At 45.1% G+C, this 23369-nt stretch overlaps 1 protein-coding gene across 4 annotated transcripts in view; it reads left to right on the forward strand.

Annotated features, from left to right (window-relative positions):
• Positions 1-23369, forward strand: part of PDE1C (phosphodiesterase 1C) — a 692034-nt gene that overhangs the window by 195410 nt on the left and 473255 nt on the right. For all 4 annotated transcript variants that reach the window (XM_055293497.1, XM_055293496.2, XM_063609689.1 and 1 more), the window contains exon 2: positions 16520-16570. In XM_055293497.1, the coding sequence (XP_055149472.1) occupies positions 16520-16570 (51 nt within the window). The remainder of the gene's footprint in view (positions 1-16519; positions 16571-23369) is intronic.

The following is a 23369-nucleotide window of genomic DNA, read 5'->3' on the forward strand; positions in this document are numbered from 1 at the left end:
CCTTTGAGGCCCTCATCTCTTTACAGTTTACGTTAGCTCATTTAGTTTTTTCTCAATGCTGTGTGATCCATAGGGCAGGTACCGTATAGTTGGTTTGTAAGAGAAGCAGCTCAGGCCCACAGAGGCTGAGTGAGGGAGTCAGGGCCAGACAGGTAGAGGCGGGGCTTTAAAACCAGGCCCTGGGACTCTAAAACCAGAGCTCTGTCACTACTCTATGTTATAAATGACAAACAGCAATGGACGTCAAAATCCTCTGTCACACGGTTAGAAGCAACTTTCTTTCTTTTTTTTTTTCTTTTTTTTTTTTTTTTTTTGGTGACAGAGTCTCGCCGTGTTGCCCAGGCTGGAGTGCAGTGGCGTGACCTTGGCTCACTGCAACCCCTGCCTCCTGGGTTCAAGCAATTCTCCTGCCTCAGCCTCCCGAGTAGCTAGGACTACAGGCACGTGCCACCATGCCCGGCTAATTTTTGTATTTTTAGTAGAGACGGGGTTTCACTGTGTTAGCCAGGATGGTCTTGATCTCCTGACCTCGTGATCCGCCCACCTCGGCCTCCAAAAGTGTTGGGATTACAGGTTTGAGTTGCTGTGCCCGGCCTAGAAGCAACTTTTATAACACAGCTTTGCTGACACTCAGTTGCTCACAGTGAATAGAAAAATCAGTTTCCAATGGCTGTGCACGTCCTTAGTTTTTCCTTTCTCAAGGCTGTGCATGAAGATGAGCCAAGGGAATGTAGTTCCCCTTGGACACTCAAGGGCAGTATATTTTTGAATTCTCATTGTGAGCTTAAATTTAATTTCCTCGGGGTCTTGTTCCAATCCCCCACCTAACACAAGAAACCCTACAACCTTCCTCTCTCTGAGTGCCCTGGACTTCTCATGGATTGGAATCCTTAGTGAGTAGACTCTAAGCTCAGCAGCGGAAAGCCTTGTGAAACAGAAAATGAAAACTGCTATGGTTCTCCAGGCAGTTAGGGGCTGTGAGTGTGTGTGTATGTGTGAGTGTGTTTGTGAGTTTGTGTGTGTGTGTATGTGTGCATGTTGAATGCTTTGGAATAAAAATGAGCCTGTGTAGAAACTTATACAAAGGGAGATGAAAAGAAAAACCAATCAGGCACGTCCATGAAGGTTTATAATGGGCATTCCAAAAGCACAGGCTGCCTCACCACCACTTAACGTTATTCAGTGTCTTAGAGGGGACACTGTGGAAGTTTAACAAATCCAGCCAGGTTGCCATTATGTGATTAGGAACTGCCTTATTTGAAAACTGACAACGATAGGTTTGCCCATAATGCTTCATTTCTTTCTGACTCACAAATACATAGTCGTATATTTTAATAGTCTTTTTTAATAAGAAAGGTGATTCCTGAAGGTTCAATCAGATGCCCAGGTTCCTGGGGGAGCTCTTCATTGCCAGCCTTCCTTCTCCCATCCCCTTCCAGAGACCATAGCTGGGTTTTTCCTGCCCCCGTTTTTTTTGGGTTATTTTTTTCTAACATAAGATCAAAGGTGCTGAACATGCAATTTTATCCATTTCCCAATTGTTTTTCCCTTGTTAATAGCAAAATGAAAGGACCAGAGCAGGGTTTGGGCTTCCTGGGATGCTAGAGGCATCTGGAAGCAGCTTCCAAGGACATCCTTACCCATTTCTGCAGTAGATGTTTGTTGAGATTTATGTGTCACACACGTGCTCAGTGAAGATGCAAACAATGTTAAGGAAGTGTCTCTACACATGTTTCTTTAATACAAATAGACCTTAAACAAATAATACCACCACCACCACCATCTACCTCTTACTGAGCAGCTCATCATGGTCATGTGCCAAGACCGTTCTAAGTGTCTTACGTATTTTATCCCTCATCCTGACAACCCTGAGGAGTGAGTATTGTGACATTTTTACCTACAAGGAAAGTGACTCAGAGAGGTTTGGTAAGACGGCAGAGGAGCCAGGATTCCAAGTTAGGTCTGCCTGACTCTAAAGCCTGCAGTCTTTTTTTTTTTTTTTTTTTTTTTTTGAGATGGAGTCTCACTGTCGCCCAGGCTGGAGCGCAGCGGTGCGATCTCAGCTCACTGCAACCTCCACCTCCTGAGTTCAAGCAATTCTCCTGCCTCAGCCTCCTGAGTAGCTGGGATTACAGGCATGTGCCATCACACCCGGCTAATTTTTATAATTTTAGTAGAGACGAGGTTTCACCATGTTGGCCAGGATGGTCTCGAACTCCTGACCTCAGGTGATCCACCCACCGTGGCCTCCCAAAGTACTAGGATTACAGGTGTGACCCACTGTGCCCAGCCAAGCCTGCCGTCTTTACATTCCTCATTGTAGAGAACTGATAACAAGGGATGGGAGCATGCACAGAGGGACTCGTTCATCTGAGAAGGTTGCAGGTGGAGCGGCTCAGGACAGCTGATGTGCAGGTGCGTGCTGGGAGGGGAGGAGCGGGGACAAGGCCAGAGGGATGGCTGGGCCACATTGTGCAGCGTTTTGTCATCTGGACGTGGACTCTGTCCTGTAGAGGAAGCCGCTGGGAGCCTATGGAATGTTACAGGATAGGACAAGACGGAGGATGGAGACTCAAGCACCCGCAGGACCCAGGTGCTAATATAAAATAGGCAGTAGGTTGGTTAATATTCGATGAGGGGGGCTTGTGCCAGGCACTATTCTGGTTCTGAGGGTACAGAGAATGAGGCTGCTGGGGGCTGCCTTCAGGGAGCTTATATCCTTTTGTGTCTGTGTTTGTGATGAAGAAATTCGTAAGCACATGAGTAAATAGGCTAATTCTAGATACTTATAGGTGCTTGAGAAAGGGGATGGTCAGGGAAGTGCCAGGGGATATGATGTTTCAGCTGAATCCTGTAAGGTGAGAAGGCAGCTGTGCTAGCGACGAGCTCTGTAAGGGGCAGAGTGGCAGTGATTCAGTGAGGCCCTGGATAGACTGCTTAGATACAAATCCAGCATTGCCATTTACCTGCTGTATGGCCTTGGGTGGGTCACCTAACTTCCCTGTGCCTCAGTTGCCTCATGAGTAAAGTGGGGATAACAATAGCCCTGCCTCCTCCTTACAAAGCCCTGTTACAAAGACTGCATGAGTTTGCACATGTAAGTGCACATGGAACGGTCTGCCAGGGTGGCCACTACAACTGGACCCTTAGTACCAGCAGCATAGCATTCTAGGCATGAAAAACAAGTGAAGTGGGAATACTCCTGGCAGATCGAGAGCTTAGTTAACAAGCACATGAGAGGAGAAGATGAGCTCTGGACAGGAAGGGATTTGGAGGCAGTGATTTGAACACTAGGAGAAACACTGAGGGCTTTGCACAGGGAGGTGCCGCAGTCTGAGGGAAACTCTTAAGTGAGGGGCCTTGCATGCTTAGGTCAATTTCAGGGGAGAAGCTGGAAGGAGTGGTAGGAGTTTAGGATCTATTTTAAAAGTGAAGCCCACATGATTTACTGATGCAAGGATTATGAGTATGACAGAAAGAATAGAAACAAAGGTACCATCATATTTTTGTCCTGATGAATTTTGTGGGGAGGGGAGAGTAGGGGGAAGGTGGTTCCATTTACTGAGATGGTAAAATCTGGGGAAGAGCAGATTTCTGGGAGAAACAGACAGTTCTGCTTTGATATGTTTGATGTTAGAGTCCTAATGCACATCTGTGTGGAGATCTCTGGGAAGCAGCTGGAATGAAGCAGGTCTGGTGTTAGCAACAGGGATTCATGCAACACTGGAGAACTAGTCCCTGCCAAATTCAGACAGATTATTCTTAAATGCTATGCTTGTCAAGCCAGACACACCTGCCTCCAGTTTGTAACCCCCAAATTGTCCCCAGACTTCCAACTGGCTTAGAAGATAAGATGCCAAGCTAACATCAAGTCCTTAACTGGTTGGTAGAAAGGCTCTTTGGCTTCTGGACAGAGGAGGACAATTCCTAGCAGCATGGCCCATCTCCATTCCAGGACCTCTGTGACTTCAGGACTAGCCCTTTATCGAGCAGCTCAAGTGTGCCAGGCCCTGTGCTAGTCTGGGGGAAACAGTATGCAAAGGTATAGCTCTGCTGAGGGCAGCTCAGTCTAGTGAACATCTAAGTTCCTTGCCCAAAATGCCCAAGAGAATGTCCTGTGCCTCATTTCATTTATTTGATGCATTTTGATCTGTTCAGCCTGAAGCCAGTTGGTAACGATGAGATGATTTATGCTCCTGGACATCACAGTGCTGACAGCGCATGCCCCATCTGATGTTGGGGAGGCGTGTTTGTGTACATGACTGTGTATGTGTGTGTGCATATGTGCATCTGTGTGTGTGCGTGTGTGTACATGCTAGATCTCATGAGCTCAAAGTACTGCCAGGAGCTTGGATCAAAATAGAGCACCTCAAGTGAAGTTGTGGCTGTAAGGTTGATTTCCTATCTCAGATCTGAGCATCTCCTGATGCATTTTGAGCTTTGTGCTCTGCTGGCAGCTTGCTCAGGTGGGTAGTGATCTAGCTCAGCTCTGCTCTGTTGAATGCCAGTTGAGAGGGGTGAGTTTCTCTCTGTCACCCTCTGCATTGGATATACCTTCTCACACTTACACAGTATCAGCATCTCTCCTTAGGCAGGTTTAAAAAGTCGCAACGTTAACAGTTACTTTTCTCAAAAAAACATTGCTGAAGAAAAACCAAGAGAATTGAGCATTAAATTCCATAGCATGCATTTTCACAACCATCCATGGCTTTCCAGTGAGCTCTTAGAACATGTACTTGGCTTTTCCTTTTCAAAGTAGGTTATGTCCTTTAGCACTGAGCTACTCAAAGTACGGTACCTGGACCAGAGCCATCACCTGGGAGTTTGTTAGAAATGCAGACTCTCAGGGCCTGGTCCAGAGCATGTGAAAATAAATCTGCAGTTTAACAAGACCACGGGCTTGTCAAAGGCATGGCCATGTCTGAGATGAGCTGATTTAGATGACAGCCTCCTGGAAACTCCCAGCCTGTTTGGATGGCTCTGGGGCGTATGATGCTGAAAATGGCTCCTAGGTGCCTTCCACTTCTCCCAAGAATCAAACAAGAAAGGGGCTTGACGGAGGGAGATGGAAATTTGACTCAGCGTGAAGATCACTGTGGGAATGAGTGGGGTTGAAGAATGTATTGTTGAGGCTTATTTAAAATACAAATATTCTCTTCTTTCGGCAATGACTTAAGTAACTTTGCTTTTGTGGGTAAAGGCCTTGGGGCATTTTTGTCACAGGAGGAGGGATCTGGGCTTGTCAGTTTGGAGAAGAGAAGGCTCAAGGGTCTGAGTTCATGACAGTTGTCCTCAAATGTTGGAAGGGCCCTCAGGAGGAAAGGGAGCCAGGCCTATTCTGTGAGGGGCAGCATGAAGACCTCTGGAAAGATGGCATCATTATGAAGAAGAGCTTCCTTTCATGTGGAGAACTGCTTCCTGCCTCTGGAAGGAAGGTGCCCCCATCCCTAGAGACAGTTCAGGCATGAGCTGGAGGGGGTTCTTAATGTGCTTTCTGATGGTGTGAACTGTAGAGAAAAGAGAAGAAAGGGGCTCACAGACTGGGTTTCAATCCCAGCTTTCCCACTTCTCAGTGTTGATTTGGGCAAGTGACTTGACTTTTTCTAAATCTCACCTTCCTCATTTGAAAATAGGAATAATACTACTTACCTCCTGGAACAGTGTGAAAATTGAATAAAAATTATGGGCATAAAGTTCCTACTGGTGCCTGGCATGAAGAAGGGGCTTAATAAATTTGAGTGCCCCTCCACCTCTTCTGTATACTTTTCTTTGCCTTGTTTGGGGTGGGCTGTAATTAGTTAACAGCTTGAGCAACCAGCTTGATGTTTGTATTAGTCTGTTTTCACACTGCTTATAAAGACTGGGTAATTTATTTAAAAAAAAAAAAAAGGAGGTTTAATGGACTCACAGTTCCATGTGGCTGGGGAGGCTACAATCATGGTGGAAGGCAAAAGACATGACTCACATGGTGGCAGATAAGAGAGAATGAGAGCCAAGTGAAAGAGGAAACCCCTGGTAAAATCATCAGATCTCGTGAGACTTATTCACTACCATGAGAACAGTATGGGGAAAACTGCCCCCATTATTCAATTATCTCCCACTGGGTCCCTCCCACAACACATAGGAATTATGGAAGCTGCAACTCAAGATGAGATTTGGGTGGGGACACAGCCAAACCATATCAATATTGTATTTCTGTCTCAACACTTTTGGTTCATTTTAACTGCTAGTGATTGGCTTTGCCTGGTTTGCTCAACTGGGTTGTTATAGTGAGGCCAGGATTGCAGGGGGCCCCATGCGAGCCAGCAGTCCTGCAGTCTGATGCTGATGGTGGCCACCAGGGTATCAACCAGGAGGGCTGGACTGGGCCATCCAGGCCATCACCACAAGGAAGAATTCACATCCAAGTCAGGCGGCAGTGCTTTGGAGCGATTGCTGGCACTGGACTGGTGTCCCAGCACCTGAATTTAGAGCATGTTCAGACACATCTGCTCTTAGATAAAGTCACATCCCTATCTGCAGATGCAACATATTTGTATATGGAAATAGGAAAGAAGGCAGATAGAAAGATCTGAGTGCTAGCCTTTCATGGTGTTTTACTACTCCCCTCCTCCAATTAAAAAAAACTTTTCTTGCTATGAAAGGGAAATATTTATGAATAATTGATGCATCTCAGTCTGCTCCCAGGTCCTAGAATGCACCACACCCCTTTCCTCTCCCTGGGCAGACTCCATCATCCTCTCCACCTCTCTAATCTCACCTGTCCTCATCTTCCAGGAAACCTCTCACTACTAGTTACTCCAGGCCACAAAGGACCCTTTGTCTAGCATTCAACAGAGCTTGGATCATCTCATGCATGAAAATTATGTTTCCATAATGAGATCTCAAGTTTCCTGAAGTCAGGGTCTTGTAGCTTGGCCTGATGATTTCCACAGAAACACCAAACACCTTGATAAATTCATATGGCAACAAGTTGAATGATATATACCAGGAAGCTCAGGGCCAGGCCTTTGGGTCTCAGCTGGATTCCTGGCTACCTGAGGATGAGGTTACATCCATTCTCACATCCAGCACAGCTCTGTGAGGAGGTAGCCCAACAGATGGGAGGGGGACTAAACAGACGGCAATCGATTATTGGATCTTGGTGTAATGGAGGGCCCTGTAGAGTCAACCTGAAACCTGAAAGTTTGGAAAACGGGATCAAGGAAAGAGAGCAAGGAATTGATTGAAATAAGTAAATTTCAATTTTCATTAACATCTTACTTTGTTGCATAAAGGACAGGAGCATAGAGCAAAACATAAAATATAATTTGTGAAATGAGATGAGTGTAGTAAATAAGCACACTTATGAAATTAGGTCCAGGGAAGAAATAGATTGCTTGAGCCTCTACATATGACTCAAATTCTTCCAAATTAAAAGAAAAAGTACAGGATATGTGTTTTTCAAGCTGTCTTCTCAGCTTGGTAAAGGCTTCTTGGATTTTCCCTCTGTCTGTGTGATACCCTGGGCTGCACGAGCCAGGGAGCCGTCCTGCCCTCTGGCAGGTGAGCCTTGCCCTCTGTAAGGATTTGCCCATTACTCTAGGAGAGAAGGGTCTGGAAAGTGCACCATCCCTGCCACTTTCAAATTATCAGCCCTGATGCACCATCAACTACAAATTGGTTTTATTTTCTTTTGTGCAAGTGCTTGATTCAGAGTGGATTTGACAGCCAAATTGGCCCGGAAGGTATAATGAGGCAATGCTGAGCATTTCTGAATAAAGAAGGGGGGAAGGAACAGAGTGGAGGTTGTGATGCCTTTTATGGCTCTGGGGCACAAATTTCAACTGGATTGCTGAGATCTGTTCCCGTAAGGAGCAGGCTTCTGACTTGAGGCTAAGTGGAGCGGGGAGACAAGGGACTGGATTTCATGGCAATGAGGCTGATGGTGTGGTAGTAACACTTGGATGTTGAAAATGTGATGGATAGCACGAGGTGAAGGGCACTGCCTCTGAAATAAGGTGGTACCGTCTTCTATGTCTGGACCTACCACTACAAGTTATTTCATCCCAGGCAATTAATCTGCATTTTAACAAGACCAAAGCCTTGTGAAAGGCATAGCTAAGTCTGGTTTAGATGACAGCCTTCTGGAAATGCCCAGTCTGTTTGGATGGCTCCTGGGTGTATGAAGTTATTGTATTATATAGCATTTCTCATTTTAAGCAACTGGGATAATATATTTTATGTGTTGAATGAAGTCAGTTACCTTTGTGAATTATCCATTTCATGGTCACATGCTTTTATGTTCCATCTAACCTGGCTGGATTTTCCCATTTACCCATCCTACCTCCTCCCTTCATTTTCCCCCAACCCCAACCATGGCAGGCTTTGGTCACGTGTCACAAACACATCTTGCTAAGCTCAGTCTTGGCGTCAGAAGACTTCTCAACACAGCACACGATTCAGCCATCGCCAGAGATATACATTTATACATTTTTATGCTTGAAACAGATCCCAGGCTTGTCAAGCATCAACATTTATCAAACCACATGGGGGCAAAGGAAGTCAAGCCTTTTGCTTTACTATTGATCATCATGCAACAATTAAACAGACGGGGCACATCCCTTCTCTGAGAATGCTGGACTCAGAGCTGGAAGGAATGGATGACATTTCTCACTCTACTGCTTTGCCTTGGTCTGTTTTTGGACAAGCTACCTAATCTCTTGGAATGTCACTTTCCTCACCTGTTAAAGAGAATACGATTTGCCTCGTAGGGGCTGCTTTTGTGAGTTGTGCTGGTTCATACTGAGATGCATTTGATTCTAGATTCTATTTCCTTGTTGCTATTTTCTACCTATGGGAGGCTTAATAGGGTTAGGGAGACACCTTGGGGCTCTTGAATGAACATGGCAGTGAAGCTCCTCCCCTAGTCAGTAGCTTCTCCCTCTACTGAATCCTATTGCTGTGAGTCCTGGCCTCTTTGCCCACCTCAACAAAGAGCCTCTCTCTCCTGACAGTCTCCTGGCCTTACGCCTGGTACCAGGGACCAGGCGGGTGACCTCCCCCATTGCCTGCAGGCTGGTACCCTCCTCCCACTGGGGCTAGAGGCATAAAGGCTGCAGCCTGGCTCTTCTCTCAGTGCAGCCCTCTCTGGAGCACGGTTCCTACCTGTCTCCCCTTCTTGGAAGGCAAAGAGACAAAGGTGGAAGAGACATAGACTTTGGCACTAGATACTCCTGGGTTTACATAGGGTTTGGCTATAAAAACCTGTGTGGCCTTGAAAAAAATTAGCCAGTCTTTCTGCACTCCTGCCCATTAAATTGGAAGGGCAGTCTTATTCAATGTGAAGGCAGGGACCATGACTGGATGTTTGCAGATTTATTTGGTATCTATGATTTATTCAGTGTCTGGTTTTTGAAGATCTGAATGGATATTTAGGGTGTTCAAGGGATGTGGTATCTTTGCACCTTCCTTTTCGTGTCTCCTTCCAATATCCTTGGCTCCATCACTTTCTGAGTGGTAGATTGCTAGGAGGCTGGTCATTAATTCAGTCCATAAATATTGTATGCCAGGCACTTGGGCACTGGGGAGATAGCAGCTTTTTCATTGGCAGAGAATCTATGCTTGTGTGGAGCTTACATTGTCAGGGAAGGAGAAAGGCAATAAACCCACTGAAGTATAGAGCATATGAGAAAGTGATAAGTGCTGTAGGGAGGAATAAACTAGGATAGGGGGACGGGGACTAGAGGAAAGGGGCAGTCGGGACCTCCGGTCTTAATGGGTGGTCATGGAAGGTCCTACCTAGAAGATTATATCTAAGCTAGGATAGTTAATGATGATTTTGCACCAAGTCTCCTTCCCTCAGCATTCCTTCCTGTTTTCTCTGCTATTGCTTGGGTCTTTGCAAGTTGAAGGTAAGACGAGGTGAGGTCAAACACCTGGTAATTCCAGGCTTCACCTTCTATAGTAACTAGTGAAAGTGCCTGGAACCTCATTCCAATGCTCTCTTCTTTGGGAGTCTGTGGTGCCTGGCATTCCAGCCACCAGCCTTCCCAAAAGAGTTCACTTGGAGAAGATGCTTGGGCCAGACCCAGGGCTGTGGCAAAGCAGCAGCCAACCAGTGCACTGGGCAGATTTCACTGCAGGAAGCCAGGCTCTGCTCTGGGTCTGCTACTCACTGTGTGTTTGCCCTGGCACCCAGGACTCCAGCTGCGTTTATGCTCACCCAGGTGCCAGAGCTTTCAAAACAAGGGTGGCAGTGTTTTGGGTGCTTGTTTTGGTTCCAAAGCAGTGTGCACCTGCCTAGGCCACCACCACAACGGTTTGGTCCACCTTAGCTTCCCCTGTATTCTCCTTTGTCCTTTCTGATGGCCTGTATTGTTTGTGTCATAGCTGGGACATCAGAGCCCCCTGGGTGGTCTGGGGTTAGGATGCTCATTGCTCCAAGTTATCTTCCTGTCTCATCTGCCTCCCTCCCATTGGTCTCCATGGCAACTACTTACTCTGAGATTTGTTTCTGGCCAATTTTTGGGAGGGAAAACCTACAGCAAACACACCAGGGGAAAATTTCCTTTAGATTGCTGCTTCTCAGACATTAGTGTACCCAAGTGGCTTCTGGAGCAATTGTTTAAAACAGTGATTCTCAACCTTTATGGCATCAGGGACTGGTTTCATGGAAGACATTTTTTCTACAAAATGGGTGTTGGGGGGAATGGTTTCGGGATGAAACTGTTCTATCTCAGATGATCATAAGGTGCATGCAACCTAGATCCCTCACATGCACAGTTCACAATAGGGTTCATGCTCCTAGGAGAATCTAATGCCGCCGTTGATCTGATAGGGAGTAGAGCTCAGGTGGTGATGCTCGGTCCCCCACTGCATACCTCCTGCTGTGCCGCTCGGTTCTTAACGGGCCATGGGCTGCTAGGTTCTGTGGCCCAGGGGTTGTGGACCCCTGGCTTAAAACCTAGGGTCCTGTCCTCACTTGCAGGGATTCTGACCTGGTGGATCTGGCACAGGACCAAGGAACCTGCACCATCATCATCATCATCATCATCATCATCATCATCATCATGTCACTTCCCTAGCTGATCACACTTGGATAAACCCAGATTGAGAGGCACAGTTTGCCTCCCTTACTTGCTTGTATGTCCAGGTTGGGTGGAATCCATTGTTGCAACCCTCCTCGAGTCTAGTTCACTGTCCAGCGCCCAGGCGGTGCTCAGTCCACATATGCTGAAGGATAGAGGCAATGTGAGGTGAATCCTTTTATAAAGAACCGTTTACAATGCAAAGAGTTGCCCACTAATAGGTCTGCATAGTTAGGTTTGCATCTTAATGGTTGAAGTTTTCTTAAAGCAGAGATATACCTCGCTCGATTCAGGATTTTGACAAAGCAATAGCATCCTCAAAAGAAGAATTGAATAGGGGTAACTATTTTTGAAGGAATCAAAGCCACGTTCTCTTCCCTGAATGTTGCTTTGGTAAAGATGTATGGAGTTGCACCATTTATTAGTGCTTCTCAACCTCGGCTGCTCACTGGGATCAGGGGCTTAAAAAACACTGATACTTGAGTCCTACCCCTAGAGGCCCTGTGTAATTGGTCTGGGGTGTGGTCTGGGCATCAATATTTTGTAACATTCCCTAGATGATTCTAATGTGTGTCCAGGGCTGGAAACCACTGACCTAAAATGTGTGGGATCCCTGGAGAGAGGAGTAAGAGATGCATTTCTTCAGTCTTTCAAGGAGCCCTCTTGGACTAGAGATGGCAGGTGCCTTGGATTCTGTGATCCAGGACTACTGTTAAATCAGAATCTAAAACATAATTTTTTATATATATATACATGTTTTTTACATATATACATGTATATAAAATATGTGTATATGTGTCCATGTGTATGTATAAAAATAGTATAAACATTTATACATGTGTATGTATAAAAAGTTTTTTACATACACACATATACATATACATGTACATATATATACACACATATACATATACATGTACATATATATACACACATATCCAAAATAATATATATATTTTGAAAGAGAGCAATAGCCAATTGTTTTATACTCTCTAATAAAAACATTTTTTCCTGATTATAAACACATGGTTATCATAAACTATTGAGTTTATGCAGAAAAGCATTTCAAAAGTTACAGATTTTCTCAAATGCCACCACACAGGAGAAATAACTGTTAATATATCTGGTGACCACACTTCTACTCATCCCTCTCTGCCTATATACACATGTAGCCTAGACACGCAACTGAACGTCAAGAGGATCCTTATGCGTTCCGAACTAGAATCTGTGTTTTGTGAGCAGTATGGCATAGATAACTTTCCATAAATCTACATAATCATTCGTATAAGATCTCACCACATTTAAGTGTGCTCTAATTGCACCTGATAAATGGAACATCTACTTTATTGTGAAAGCTTGCTGTATACTTTTAAACATGCAAGGCAAGCAGCAGTGTTTGAGGGCTCCTGTGCCGGTGGAGAAGCCTGGGTGTGTCCGAGCAGGCCTGCAGCATGCTGGTGGACTGTCACATGCATCTGGGTAGTTGTGCACTGGGGACAGAAGGGCTTGAAGAGCCGGGCTACAGCACTTTTTGTAGTGCTAGCATCTGTTGAGTTTTAGTTTCAGTCTTTAAGCCCTTTAAGAGGTTCTGTTTTCACCTGCCTTCTAGACCATGTATAGTCCAACAACAGTCAGCATAGAGTTGCATTCTCAATATCCAGGAGGCAGAGCCACCGAGGGACCATCTCAGTGTTGATCCATGGCTGTTATGTGGGATGGGGGCCTTGTGTTCCAATCGCCCCAGTTATTTGAAGGAAGCCAGTGATATGTATTTCTATTTGAAATCTCTTGGTTTTTAAATGTGGGCTGACAATTGTTTAAAAATTGAAAGCATTATGAGACCAAACAAAACACACCTGGGGCTTCCTATAGTCATCTGGGAGGCAGTCTGAGCTGTCTGGTCTATTAAGCTGTTTGTGGCATTCAGTCTACTTGAGTTCCAAAAATATTGACTGAATGCATAGTCACGGTACAAAAGAATGGAAATACAATGATAAAAAGTGATGATCCTTGCCTTGGGTGAGGTAGCTTTCGTGGTCCCCAGACCAGCATCCACCATATCACCTGGGAGCTTGTCAGACATGTAAATTCTTGGGCCTCACACCAGATGCATCAAATTAGAAACTGTATTTTAAGAAACCTGCCCGGTGGTTCTGATGCCTGCTGAAATTTGAGAACAACAGGCAGGTGTGTGAAGGGGAGTTACGCATATGGGCAGAGATCTAGGGGCTGGGGGATGGAGAAGGTGGGGTGTGAGGCGAGGAGGCTTTTCAGAAGTGAATGGCTCCACCTGGATCTTAAAGGATGAGTAAGGAGTTGGCCAGGTGAAGATGAGGGAGGAGTGCACCAAGGCTAGGGGGCAGCAGGAGCCAGAGCCAGGCAGGAAGAGTGTGTGAAGGGCGTGTGTGGGATTGTCCATCTAGCGCATGTGACCGAGTGCTGGAGTATGCTCTGGGAAATGAGGTGGGAGAATAAGATGGCACAGGTGAGCTGGATTGTGTTCTGTAGGTGCTACAGCATCACGGGAGACCCTCTAGTACTGGAGTGTGGCATTGGAAATGTTTGTAGGGAAATCACGCTGGTGGCGAGGTTCAAATTCCTTCTGGATAGAGGGAACTCTCCTGGTGTCCCACTGGCCTGGATCCTGATTCTTGCCTTTCCTGGCCTGACTTGGATCTGGGTCAGCAATTCCCATCCTTGGATAGGGTGGTGGGCAGGGAGGGCCTGGCTGAGTGAAGATGTGGCTATTGCTGCATGTGAAATAGTGACATTGGTGTCTCTGTTCTTTTATTCTTGGAGGAATGTGCATACTCTTGGAGAATGTGCACACTCCAAGCTGAGCATTTAGGTTGCTGCCTGTGTTCTCAGCAATTGTAATGGTCTTTGTAATCCCATTTTAAAATGTCATTTTAAAGTTTCTGCAGCAAAGGTTTTGGTAAAACCCTGGATCTATTTCTTTTTCTTTTCTCTTTCTTTTTTTTTTTTTTTTTTTTTTTTTTTTTTTTTTTTTTGAGATAGGGTCTCGTTCTGTTGCCCAGGCTGGAGTGCAGTGGTTTAATCACAGCTCACTGCAGCCTCAACCTCCTGGGCTCAAGTGATCCTTCTGCTGCAGCCTCCTGAGTAGCTGGCATTGCAGGCATGCACCACTACACCCAGCTAAGTTGTTAAAACTTTTTTTGTGGAGACAGGGTCTCACTATGTTGCCCAGGCTGGTCTCAAACTTGTGAGCTCAAGTGTTCCTCCTGCCTCAGCCTCCCAAAGTGCCGGGATTACAGGTGTGAGCCACTATGCCCCACCCAGCTCTATTTCTTTCTTCAGACATTTGCGGTGTCTAAATGGAAGAAACAAGTTGAACTCAAGGCCATGGAAATTCATGTCTATACCTAACTGGGACTCATTCCTTCTTCCTCCATCCCTCCCTCCCCTCTCTCTTTTCCTCCCCCCCTTTTTTTATTATAACTTTGGTTATAGAAAACTCTTGAGAGCTTTCCAAGTGCCCATAAGATTTTTTTAATGCTTAGCTATGATAACATCCAAGTTTTCCTGATGTGAGGATATGCAGTTGTGGTTAAAGACTTCTGCTGAGATCGTTGACCATTGTTCTGAAATACTTTGGATGTAGCTCTGAGCGGAGGCAGGAATATGAATGTGAATTATTTATATTCATGTGGTGGTTCTACAAAACATTTTAGAAGACAGCAAGAATAGCCATTGCTCTTAGAACTCCTGGATCTTTTTTTGAATTGGAAATCTTTTCTTTTAAAATGTATTTGGTGCAGAATGTAGTAATTATTTCATTTCTTTCTTTCTTTTTTTTTTTTTGAGATAGAGTTTTGCTTTTGTCGCCCAGGCTGGAGTGCAGTGGCACAATCTCGGCTCACTGCAACTTCCACCTCCCAGGTTCAAATGATTCTCCTGCCTCAGCCTCCCGAATAGCTGGGATTACAAGCGCCCACCACCACGCCCCGCTAATTTTTCGTATTTTTAGTAGAGTAATTGGGTTTCACCATGTTGGGCAGGCTGGTCTCCTGACCTCGTGATCCGACCGCCTCAGCCTCCCAAAGTGCCCAGACTACAGGCGTGAGCCACCCGCGCCAGGCCCATTTCTTTTTTTGAAATGCTGTGGTGTGACAGACGATGGGAGCTGGATGAATTATTGCCGCCCCCTGCTGGTCATTTTTATATAACATCTTATTAGTAATAGTGCAGATAAAGCAAAGCTAATGCCAGAAAAACAAAAGATACTAAGATGGAATCTATTAATTTTTAAAAAATTGCCCAAATTAGTAATTGCCCTTATTAGTAATAGAGTGGAGATGGTGAGGCAAAGCTAATGCCAGAAAAACAAAATATACTGAGATGGAATCCATTAATTTTTTAAAAATTGCCCAAATGCAGTAAATTTTAAAATGCTTACCTTTGTGAGAGGGTGGAATAAATTTTTCGGCTTCTTCCATTCTTTGTAAAATGATATAATAAGTTCAGACAGTAGTTACTGTATTGGTTTTGTCCTTCTGCTGCAACTTTTCATATATTCATGATGATGTTAGCAATCTCCTTTATTCTGTCGATGCATTGAATGCTTTTTTCTCAACTAGAATGAACAGGTGTTTCTTGTTGATTGCTTTGGGTGTTTATTCAAGTAGATCACAAATTCCCATGTCTGTCTGCTATGTATACATACAACAACCAAGGTATAATGTTTATGGGCATGAACCATGGTATTTAAAGTGAGTGAAACTTGTGTTTCCTCTTAACAACCAATCTCTTTTACCCAATAAAATGGGTTCATAAGTTATAAGGGACATTAAATATGACTCTATCCAATGATAAGTTATATGGAGACTTTTCATAGGAGGTAGCCTGCCCTGCTGAGAAGATTTAGGGGTAAGGTTTCTAGGGCTGTTTTCTGAACAATTTTATTGATGAACTTCCTGGTTTGTTAGCATCTAAATTTAATATCTTTCTGAACATAAACCAGCTTTTTATTTATCTTCCGAAATTCCTGCTCCGGCTTTGCCCCTATGGATCCTAGGAAACCAGACTCATTTCGATGCTTGGGGTGCATTTGCGTGTTGACAGACAGCACTGTTAGAGGACTCTTGGAGCCAAAAGACGTCCACTAGCTTGGAATCTGGTGCGCATGCCTCTTACTAAGTGGATGCAAGCCAATTAGCTTCTTTAGGAGTACTAAACTGGATGTTGTTGAGATCCTCTCTAGCTTCATCCAAATATTCTAATCAAAATGATTGAGACGTTTGACCTTGTTTAGGTGTTGAGGGCAGCCTTGGAAATATAGATACAGAGGGAGTAAAGTTGCTTTCATTCACTTCAAAGACTTAAATACAGCCTGCTGTCAAAGCATCCGGGGGATTGGCTGTATTGGGGCATAGTTGGTGGACACATGTGCTTTATTTTAAATTGCATCCTCTGTTTTTTTTTTTTTCCAGTTGCAAATGAAGCTGGAGACAAGAATGCCAGACCACTGGCCCGCTTCTCTCGTGAGTAAATCTTGTTTCACTCCTTTCCTGGTCTCTGTCGGAAAATCTTCTCCAGAGATCTTTCCCCTATGTGGTATAGCTCCTCAATCCTGTCAGGTGTTAATAAAATAGTAATGTAGGAAATGTCGTCATCTGGTTAACATCCCACTTGAGCCCAGGCTGGTGAGCTACTCATTGCTACTGCCTTTTCCATCCTTAGAACTGTAGTTTCCAAATTGTGCTCTAAGCCTTTGCTATTCCAAGTATGGTCCTTAGAGCAGCAGAATCGACATCACCTGGTGGCTTTTTAGATACATGGAGCCTCAGTCCCCCCACCACCCCTTCAGACCTATTGAGTCAGAATCTGTATTTTAACAAATCTACAGGGGATGCCTGTTCACATTACAGTTTGAGAAGTGCTGTGCTAGGACTATCCTTTTTATGAATGTTTTATGAAGATAAAGTGAGGAGAGGTACATGAAATGCTTCTAGCTATGAAGGCATCACCGCCATTCAAAGTGGACTTATGGACTTACTCCACTGGCTTTTCCTCAGTTTGGTGACATTTTGAAGCTCAGATGGATTGAATGGGTTTCCTTAGGCATTGGGGATATTCCTAGGGCTGTGGTTAGGCCATGGGGCTTCCCTTGACTCCTTTGTCTCCAGGTCTTGATCCCTATGAGAGAGTAGGAGTCTAAAGCCTCTCAATGGTTTCTATACCAGTGTGATCAGCAAATTATCCAGCAAGTTAATGCACTCCCTGGAACGAAAACCTAGATTCCAAAGAAGGGAAGGGAAATACTAGAGATGGATCAGGGTGGAGTGGAGATGCTCCCCAAACCCACTATGCACCAGGTGGAGAAATGGTAGAACTGTAAATAGAAACGGATTTATCGCTGCCTCACTGGCTTTCACTAAAAGTAATTTCACTCACACTATCTGGGCCTCTGTTTTCCCACCTGGAAAATGTTCAAAATTGGACACTGCTACATTAATTTTTTTTTTTTTTTTTTTTTGCCTTCCTAAAAGTCACCTAATCTTTCCCTCTCTAGTACTGACTGCAAAAAGACTTAGTAGCTCACGTGCCATCTGACTTCTTTTCCAGGTCAGTCAAAAATGTTGCTGTCTTTTGAAATTGTGGCCTGGGAGGAACTCTACAAATCCCCAGTCACTGCATTTCTCATGCAGGGTTGACTAGGTCTGAGTGTGGACAGTGCCGTAGTAAATCTTATTACGTAAAGCTGAAAGTATAATTTCTCTACTTACAGGGCTGCTTCTAAACTCTGCCTCCCAGCTCTTTCTGGAAGGCTTTGAAACATTGGGATTGATTTCCTAGAAATGATTTTTATAGAACTGTAATAATGTACGATAATAAAAGAGCATGAAGTGCTCATATTTTAGAAATTGTGTAATAAAACACTCGCTTCTGATGAGCCCCATTCCTCACTGCCCTCCTACCTGGAATCATTATTTCCAAAAGAGATATTTCATCCCACAGCTCAATGAGGTTGAAGAATATGCTTTTATCCCATTTTTTTCTTCATCTCCTGAGCAGTCGTCAGGCAAATAAGCTGGAATTGTGACCCAACCACACTGTGACGGCTGTGCTGGGTGCCCCTTCCCCCATGGGAGTCCCCGAGGCTCACCACAAGACAGACGAAGGTTGAGGGGGGGGGGGTCCTTGCATGAGAGTTGAGGCAATTAGTCCCTTCGCAGAGAAAGGAAGGTAACTTCTTGTGTGAACTTCTCAACTGTATACTGGGTTGAAAGGATGATGTGTCCTTGAAAGCTTATTAGCTTGAGACAAGTGAGGACATAATGAACACCTATCTGTATAGGAAACAAGTAATTAGTGGCAAACCAATTAGGTTAGACTGATATAGGGGAAAAAAAGGAGAAAGAAAAATCCCCTGAGTTAATTGCAATACCCTGGAAAAAGTGAGATGGCACGTGAGCTACTAAGTCTTTTTGTAGTCAGTACTGGAGAGGGAAAGATTAGGTGACTTTTAGGAAGGCAAAAAAATTATTTTTAATGTAGCAATGTCCGATAGATGCTCACTTCACTTTATGACCTTGAAACTGATCTTCATTGTGTGGTGTGAAGGAAGAGTTCAGTCTGGGAAGATTGGGAGAATTCGGATGATAGATTTTTTTTTTTTTTTTGAGATTGGAAAATGAAGTACTGCAACATTCTCTAATTTTTGCATCCAACAAGACAGAAAGCCTTGACAGTGTGCATTGGCCAGCATAGAATCAGGCACGAAGGGGATGGCGGAGGCGGGGAGGCGGCCAGAGCCTCTGCTGTGATGGCTGGAACCTCTAGGGGTCAGCAGAGATCTGGGAGTGGGGACTGGGGAAGGGCTGCTTATGGTGGTGGATGTTGTGGAGTGATTCCTGTGAGACTCTGGAGCTACCAGGCCCCTTCACCACCCCCGCCCCATCATTGCAGGCTCAAGCAGTGGCATCCGATCAACCTGACTTCAATTAGAGCATCTGCGTAGCAACCGTGGGCACATACAATAACATGGGGAAATCATTCTCCTAGAAGTGGGGGTTAGAGAGGAGGGAGGGGAACTCAAAGGAAGCTGAGATCATTTCTTCCCCTCACAAATGCTGGGAGAATCACAGTGTCCAGGAGAGTGAGGAGTTGAGAATGACCTTGACTGGATGCTTTGACATCAGTGCTGTGTGAATGCAGGCACACCAGCTTCCAACCAGCAGATGGTTTGAGAATGGCATCCATCACAAAGCCAGCTGTCCCGAGGTGACAGCCACGGGGTGTGGGCACTGCCATGCTCTGCAATGGGCAGGGGGAGCCAGAACACCTCATGTGGGTACTGCATGGTGGGCACCCCACATGGGTACTGCATTGTAGGCACCAAGGCAGTGTGGGGAACAGCTGATCTCCCCAGCTCAGGTCCAGGACTCAACTTGGTGAGGACCTCCTGGAACCCACTGTGGCTTCTGACATTGGGGACTTCTGGGATGAAGTCAGCTGGCTGTGGGGTCCCTTGCTAGTCCAGCTCTCTGGGATGCCAGTGAAGGTGCCCTCCAGTGCCAGGCCCTAAAAGCCCTCCTACCTGGAGATCTCTTTTATGCATCTGTCAGCCTCCCTATTGGTCAGCTCCTTGAGCCCATGGGCCCTATGTGGTAGACCGTACCTGGCGTAGAACAAAAGCTGATTGAATGAAAACTGCAAAAACTGTCCCCTTTCTGCTTTGTTCCCTCTGCTCCTCTTCCTCCTAACATCGGTGAGCCGTCCCATTACCAGTGTACACGCTCCCCAATCCCCCCCAGAATTTGTCCTCAATGGTCTCCCACATGCTGGTGGGAAAGTCCGCAGGAACCCTGATATAAGCTCTGGGGGTCAAGCCCGGCTTTGAATTCTGTGTACAGAATTAAGAATTCTATGCCACCTTGGGCAGGTAACTTAACCCAAGAGCACATTTTCCTCCCCTCGATCCTAGGACAGTACTGTGTCCAGAATTGGTTCCTTCCACGGGGTTCTTAGTCTTGCTGACTTCAGAAATGAAGCCACGGACCCTCGTGGTGAGTGTTAACAGTTCTTAAAGATTTGTGTTCAGAGTACGTTCCTTAAGATGTTCAGATGTGTCTGGAGTTTCTTCATTCTGGTGGGTTCACGATCTTGCTGACTTCAGGAGTGAAGCTGCAGACCTTCCCAGTGAGTGTAATAGCTCTTAAACGTGGCATGTCCGGAGTTGTTTCCTTCTGGGGGGCTTGTGGTCTTGTTGGCTTCAGGAGTGAAGCTGCAGACCTTCCCAGTGAGTGTAACAGCTCTTAAACGTGGCATGTCCGGAGTTGTTTTTCTCTGGGGGGCTTGTGGTCTTGCTGGCTTCAGGAGTGTAACTGCAGACCTTGGCAATGAGTGTTATAGTTCATAAACGTAGTTCAGACCCAAAGAGCCAGCAGCATCAAGATTCACTGCAAAGAAGAAAAGAACAAGTCTTCCACACCAGGCAAGCTAACATAAACGGCTTACAGCTGCTCACCTGGGTGGCCTGCTTTTATTCTCTTATTTGGCCCCACCCACATCCTGCTGATTGGTCCATTTTACAGAGCTCTGATTGGTCCATTTTACAGAGTGCTGATTGGTCCGTTTTACAGAGTGCTGATTGGTCCGTTTTACAGAATGCTGATTGGTCTATTTTACAGAATGCTGATTGGTGCATTTACAAACCTTTAGCCAGACACAGAGCACTGATTGGTGCATTTACAATCCTTTAGCTAGACAGAAAAGTTCTCCAAGTCCCCACCCAACCCAGAAGCCCAGCCCGATTCACCTCTCAATACTATAACTTATTTCCAAGTTGTTGTGGATGATCACATGCAAGGGTGAATGTTAAAATGCTTAAAAACATATGATGTGATCACTGAACATCGAAACAGATGTTGGTCATGGACCATGTGAAGGACTAGAGTCGAGAAGGCCCCTGTCAGGACAGACATGGACCCTTCAATTGGAGGAAACTGGGGCAGCAGAGGTGGATATTGGCCCTGATACCCTGGAATCCATTATATGAAGCTCAGGGACTGTATACCACAAGCACACAATAAGTGTGGGTAGTTGTTATTACCCTGAGTTTTCAGCCTTCCTCCTCTCTTTTTCTCTTTTTTCTTTAATTTGATATATACTTATTGAAGACTTTTGTGTTCTTCTGTGAGCCCTGGAGATAACACAGGTGAGTTGGTTTGTCTTCAAAGAGTTCGCAATCTAATCAGGGAGACAGAAGTGACTGCTACAATACAGCATGTGGAAGGAAATGCTAGCGATTGGTAGGAGGAGCTGGGAGAGTCAGAACGGGGACGCCTCAGCCAGCCTGGCGTGGAGGTGAATTCAAGGGAGTTCTTCTGGAGGAGGTGAGCATCAGCTGAGGCTTGAGGGTTTGAATGGGGTAACAGGTAAAGAAGGTAACTTATAATCTTCATTGAAAAAAACTCCCAATACCACATGTAAGGGAATGAAGGCCACATGTAGTGTTCAGACATGGCCACAGTGTGGCAGAAAAAGCCCAGATTTTGGTGGCATCTCTCTCCTCTAGAAGATGTAAAATACGCCGCATTCAGTGCATTGGACAGAGATTCTGTCAGGAGTCCAAGGCATTGGAGGAGCCCGAGAGAGGGAGACAGTGCCCACAAAGCTCTTGTGGCTGGGCAGCTCTATGCTGGAGTTCTGATTGCTTCCCTGAGGGAGGACTAATTTCTCCCCCAAGATGAGCAATCGTGGAGAAGAAAATACAAAAGTCTTCCCTTATCTGCGGTTTCACTTTCCCAGTTTTGTTACTTGTGGTTAACAGCGGTCTGAAAATGTGAAATGGAAAATTCCAGGAATAAACAATTCACAAGTTTTGATTTGAGTGCTGCTCTGAATAGCGAAATGAAATCTCACTCTGCCCCACCCATGATGTTAATCCTCCCTTTGTCCAGTGGATCCATGTGTAGATGCTACCCACAGGTTAGTGACTTAGGAGCCCTCTTGTTTATCAGATTGCCAGGCTTGTATTCAAATCACCCTTATTTTATTTAGTAATTGCCTAAGTGCAATTTCTAAGTGCACTTAGTAAAAAGTGCAAGAGTACTGATGCTGGCAATTCGGATACACCACAGAGAAGCCATCAAGGGCTTCCTTTAAGTGAAAAGGTGAAAGTTCTTGACTTAATAAAGAAAAAAAAAAGAAAAAAAATTGTATGCCAAGGTTGCTGAGATCCACAGGGAGAGCGAATTTTCTATCTGTGAAACTGTAAAGAAGGAAACAGAAATTTGTGCTAGTTTTGTTGTTACACTAAAGCTACAAAAGTTATGGCCACAGGACAGGATAAGTGCTTAGTTAAGATGGAAGTGTTATTAAATTTGAGGATGGTAGACATAAACAGAATCGTGTTCTGATTAACAGCAATCATGTTAGGCACCATCCCTGGTTTCAGGCAGTTGTTGGAATGTACCCCCTCGGATAATGGGGGACTACTATAGTGGTATCAAAAGCAATAAGAAAATAGAGATTAATTAAAAATCCAGGTATTTTGGGGAATAGATTTTCCTGTGAAAGAGCTGGAGTACTTAGGGTGGATGGGGGAGTGAAGCAAGGGGAGGCCCTTCGTATTTTTGTGCTGGGTGAATGATCCCCTTCCCTCGGCAGAGGTGGGAAATGGGAGGCAGACATGTGCAGTGGGGTAAGCGCTGGGTTTGGTTGAAATAGCACCTATGACATGGTGATGCCACATGTGGAGCCCCAGGGGGAACTCAAAATCATGTCCGAGACAGTGCTAGAGTTCAGCCAGGGAACTTTACTAGACCAGTTGTTATAGCTAGGAGGGTTGGTGACAAAAGAAGGGAGCTTGAACTGGGGATGGATGAAGACAAAAAGAAGAAGAAGAAATAAGTAGGAGGAACAACTGAGAAATGCCATGAGTGGGGGACTGTGGCTGGTGGCTGGGCTTTCAGTGTTCTCAGGGGCATGTACTACGTTTGAGACAGAACCATATAAGGGATCCAGGACAGACGAGATCAGGTACATTTAGGGTGCTATGGCAAGAAAAAATGGTCAAACTAATAGAAACGCAGAATTGGATGGTGTTTGCTAGGAGCTGGGTGTGGGAGGAGCAAACCGGAAGTTGTTGCTCTGTGGGTATAAAGTTTCCATTATGTAAGATGAATAAGATGTAGAGATCTGCTGTACAACACAATCCCTGTAGTTAACAATATGGTATTGTGCACTTTAAAATACATTAAGAGGGTAGCTCTCATGTTAAGTTTTCATACCACAAAAACCAACCAACCAATCAACCACGCAAGCAACGCAAGA

This window comes from Symphalangus syndactylus, chromosome 9 (assembly GCF_028878055.3).
Source record: "Symphalangus syndactylus isolate Jambi chromosome 9, NHGRI_mSymSyn1-v2.1_pri, whole genome shotgun sequence".
Classification (NCBI taxonomy): domain Eukaryota; kingdom Metazoa; phylum Chordata; class Mammalia; order Primates; family Hylobatidae; genus Symphalangus; species Symphalangus syndactylus.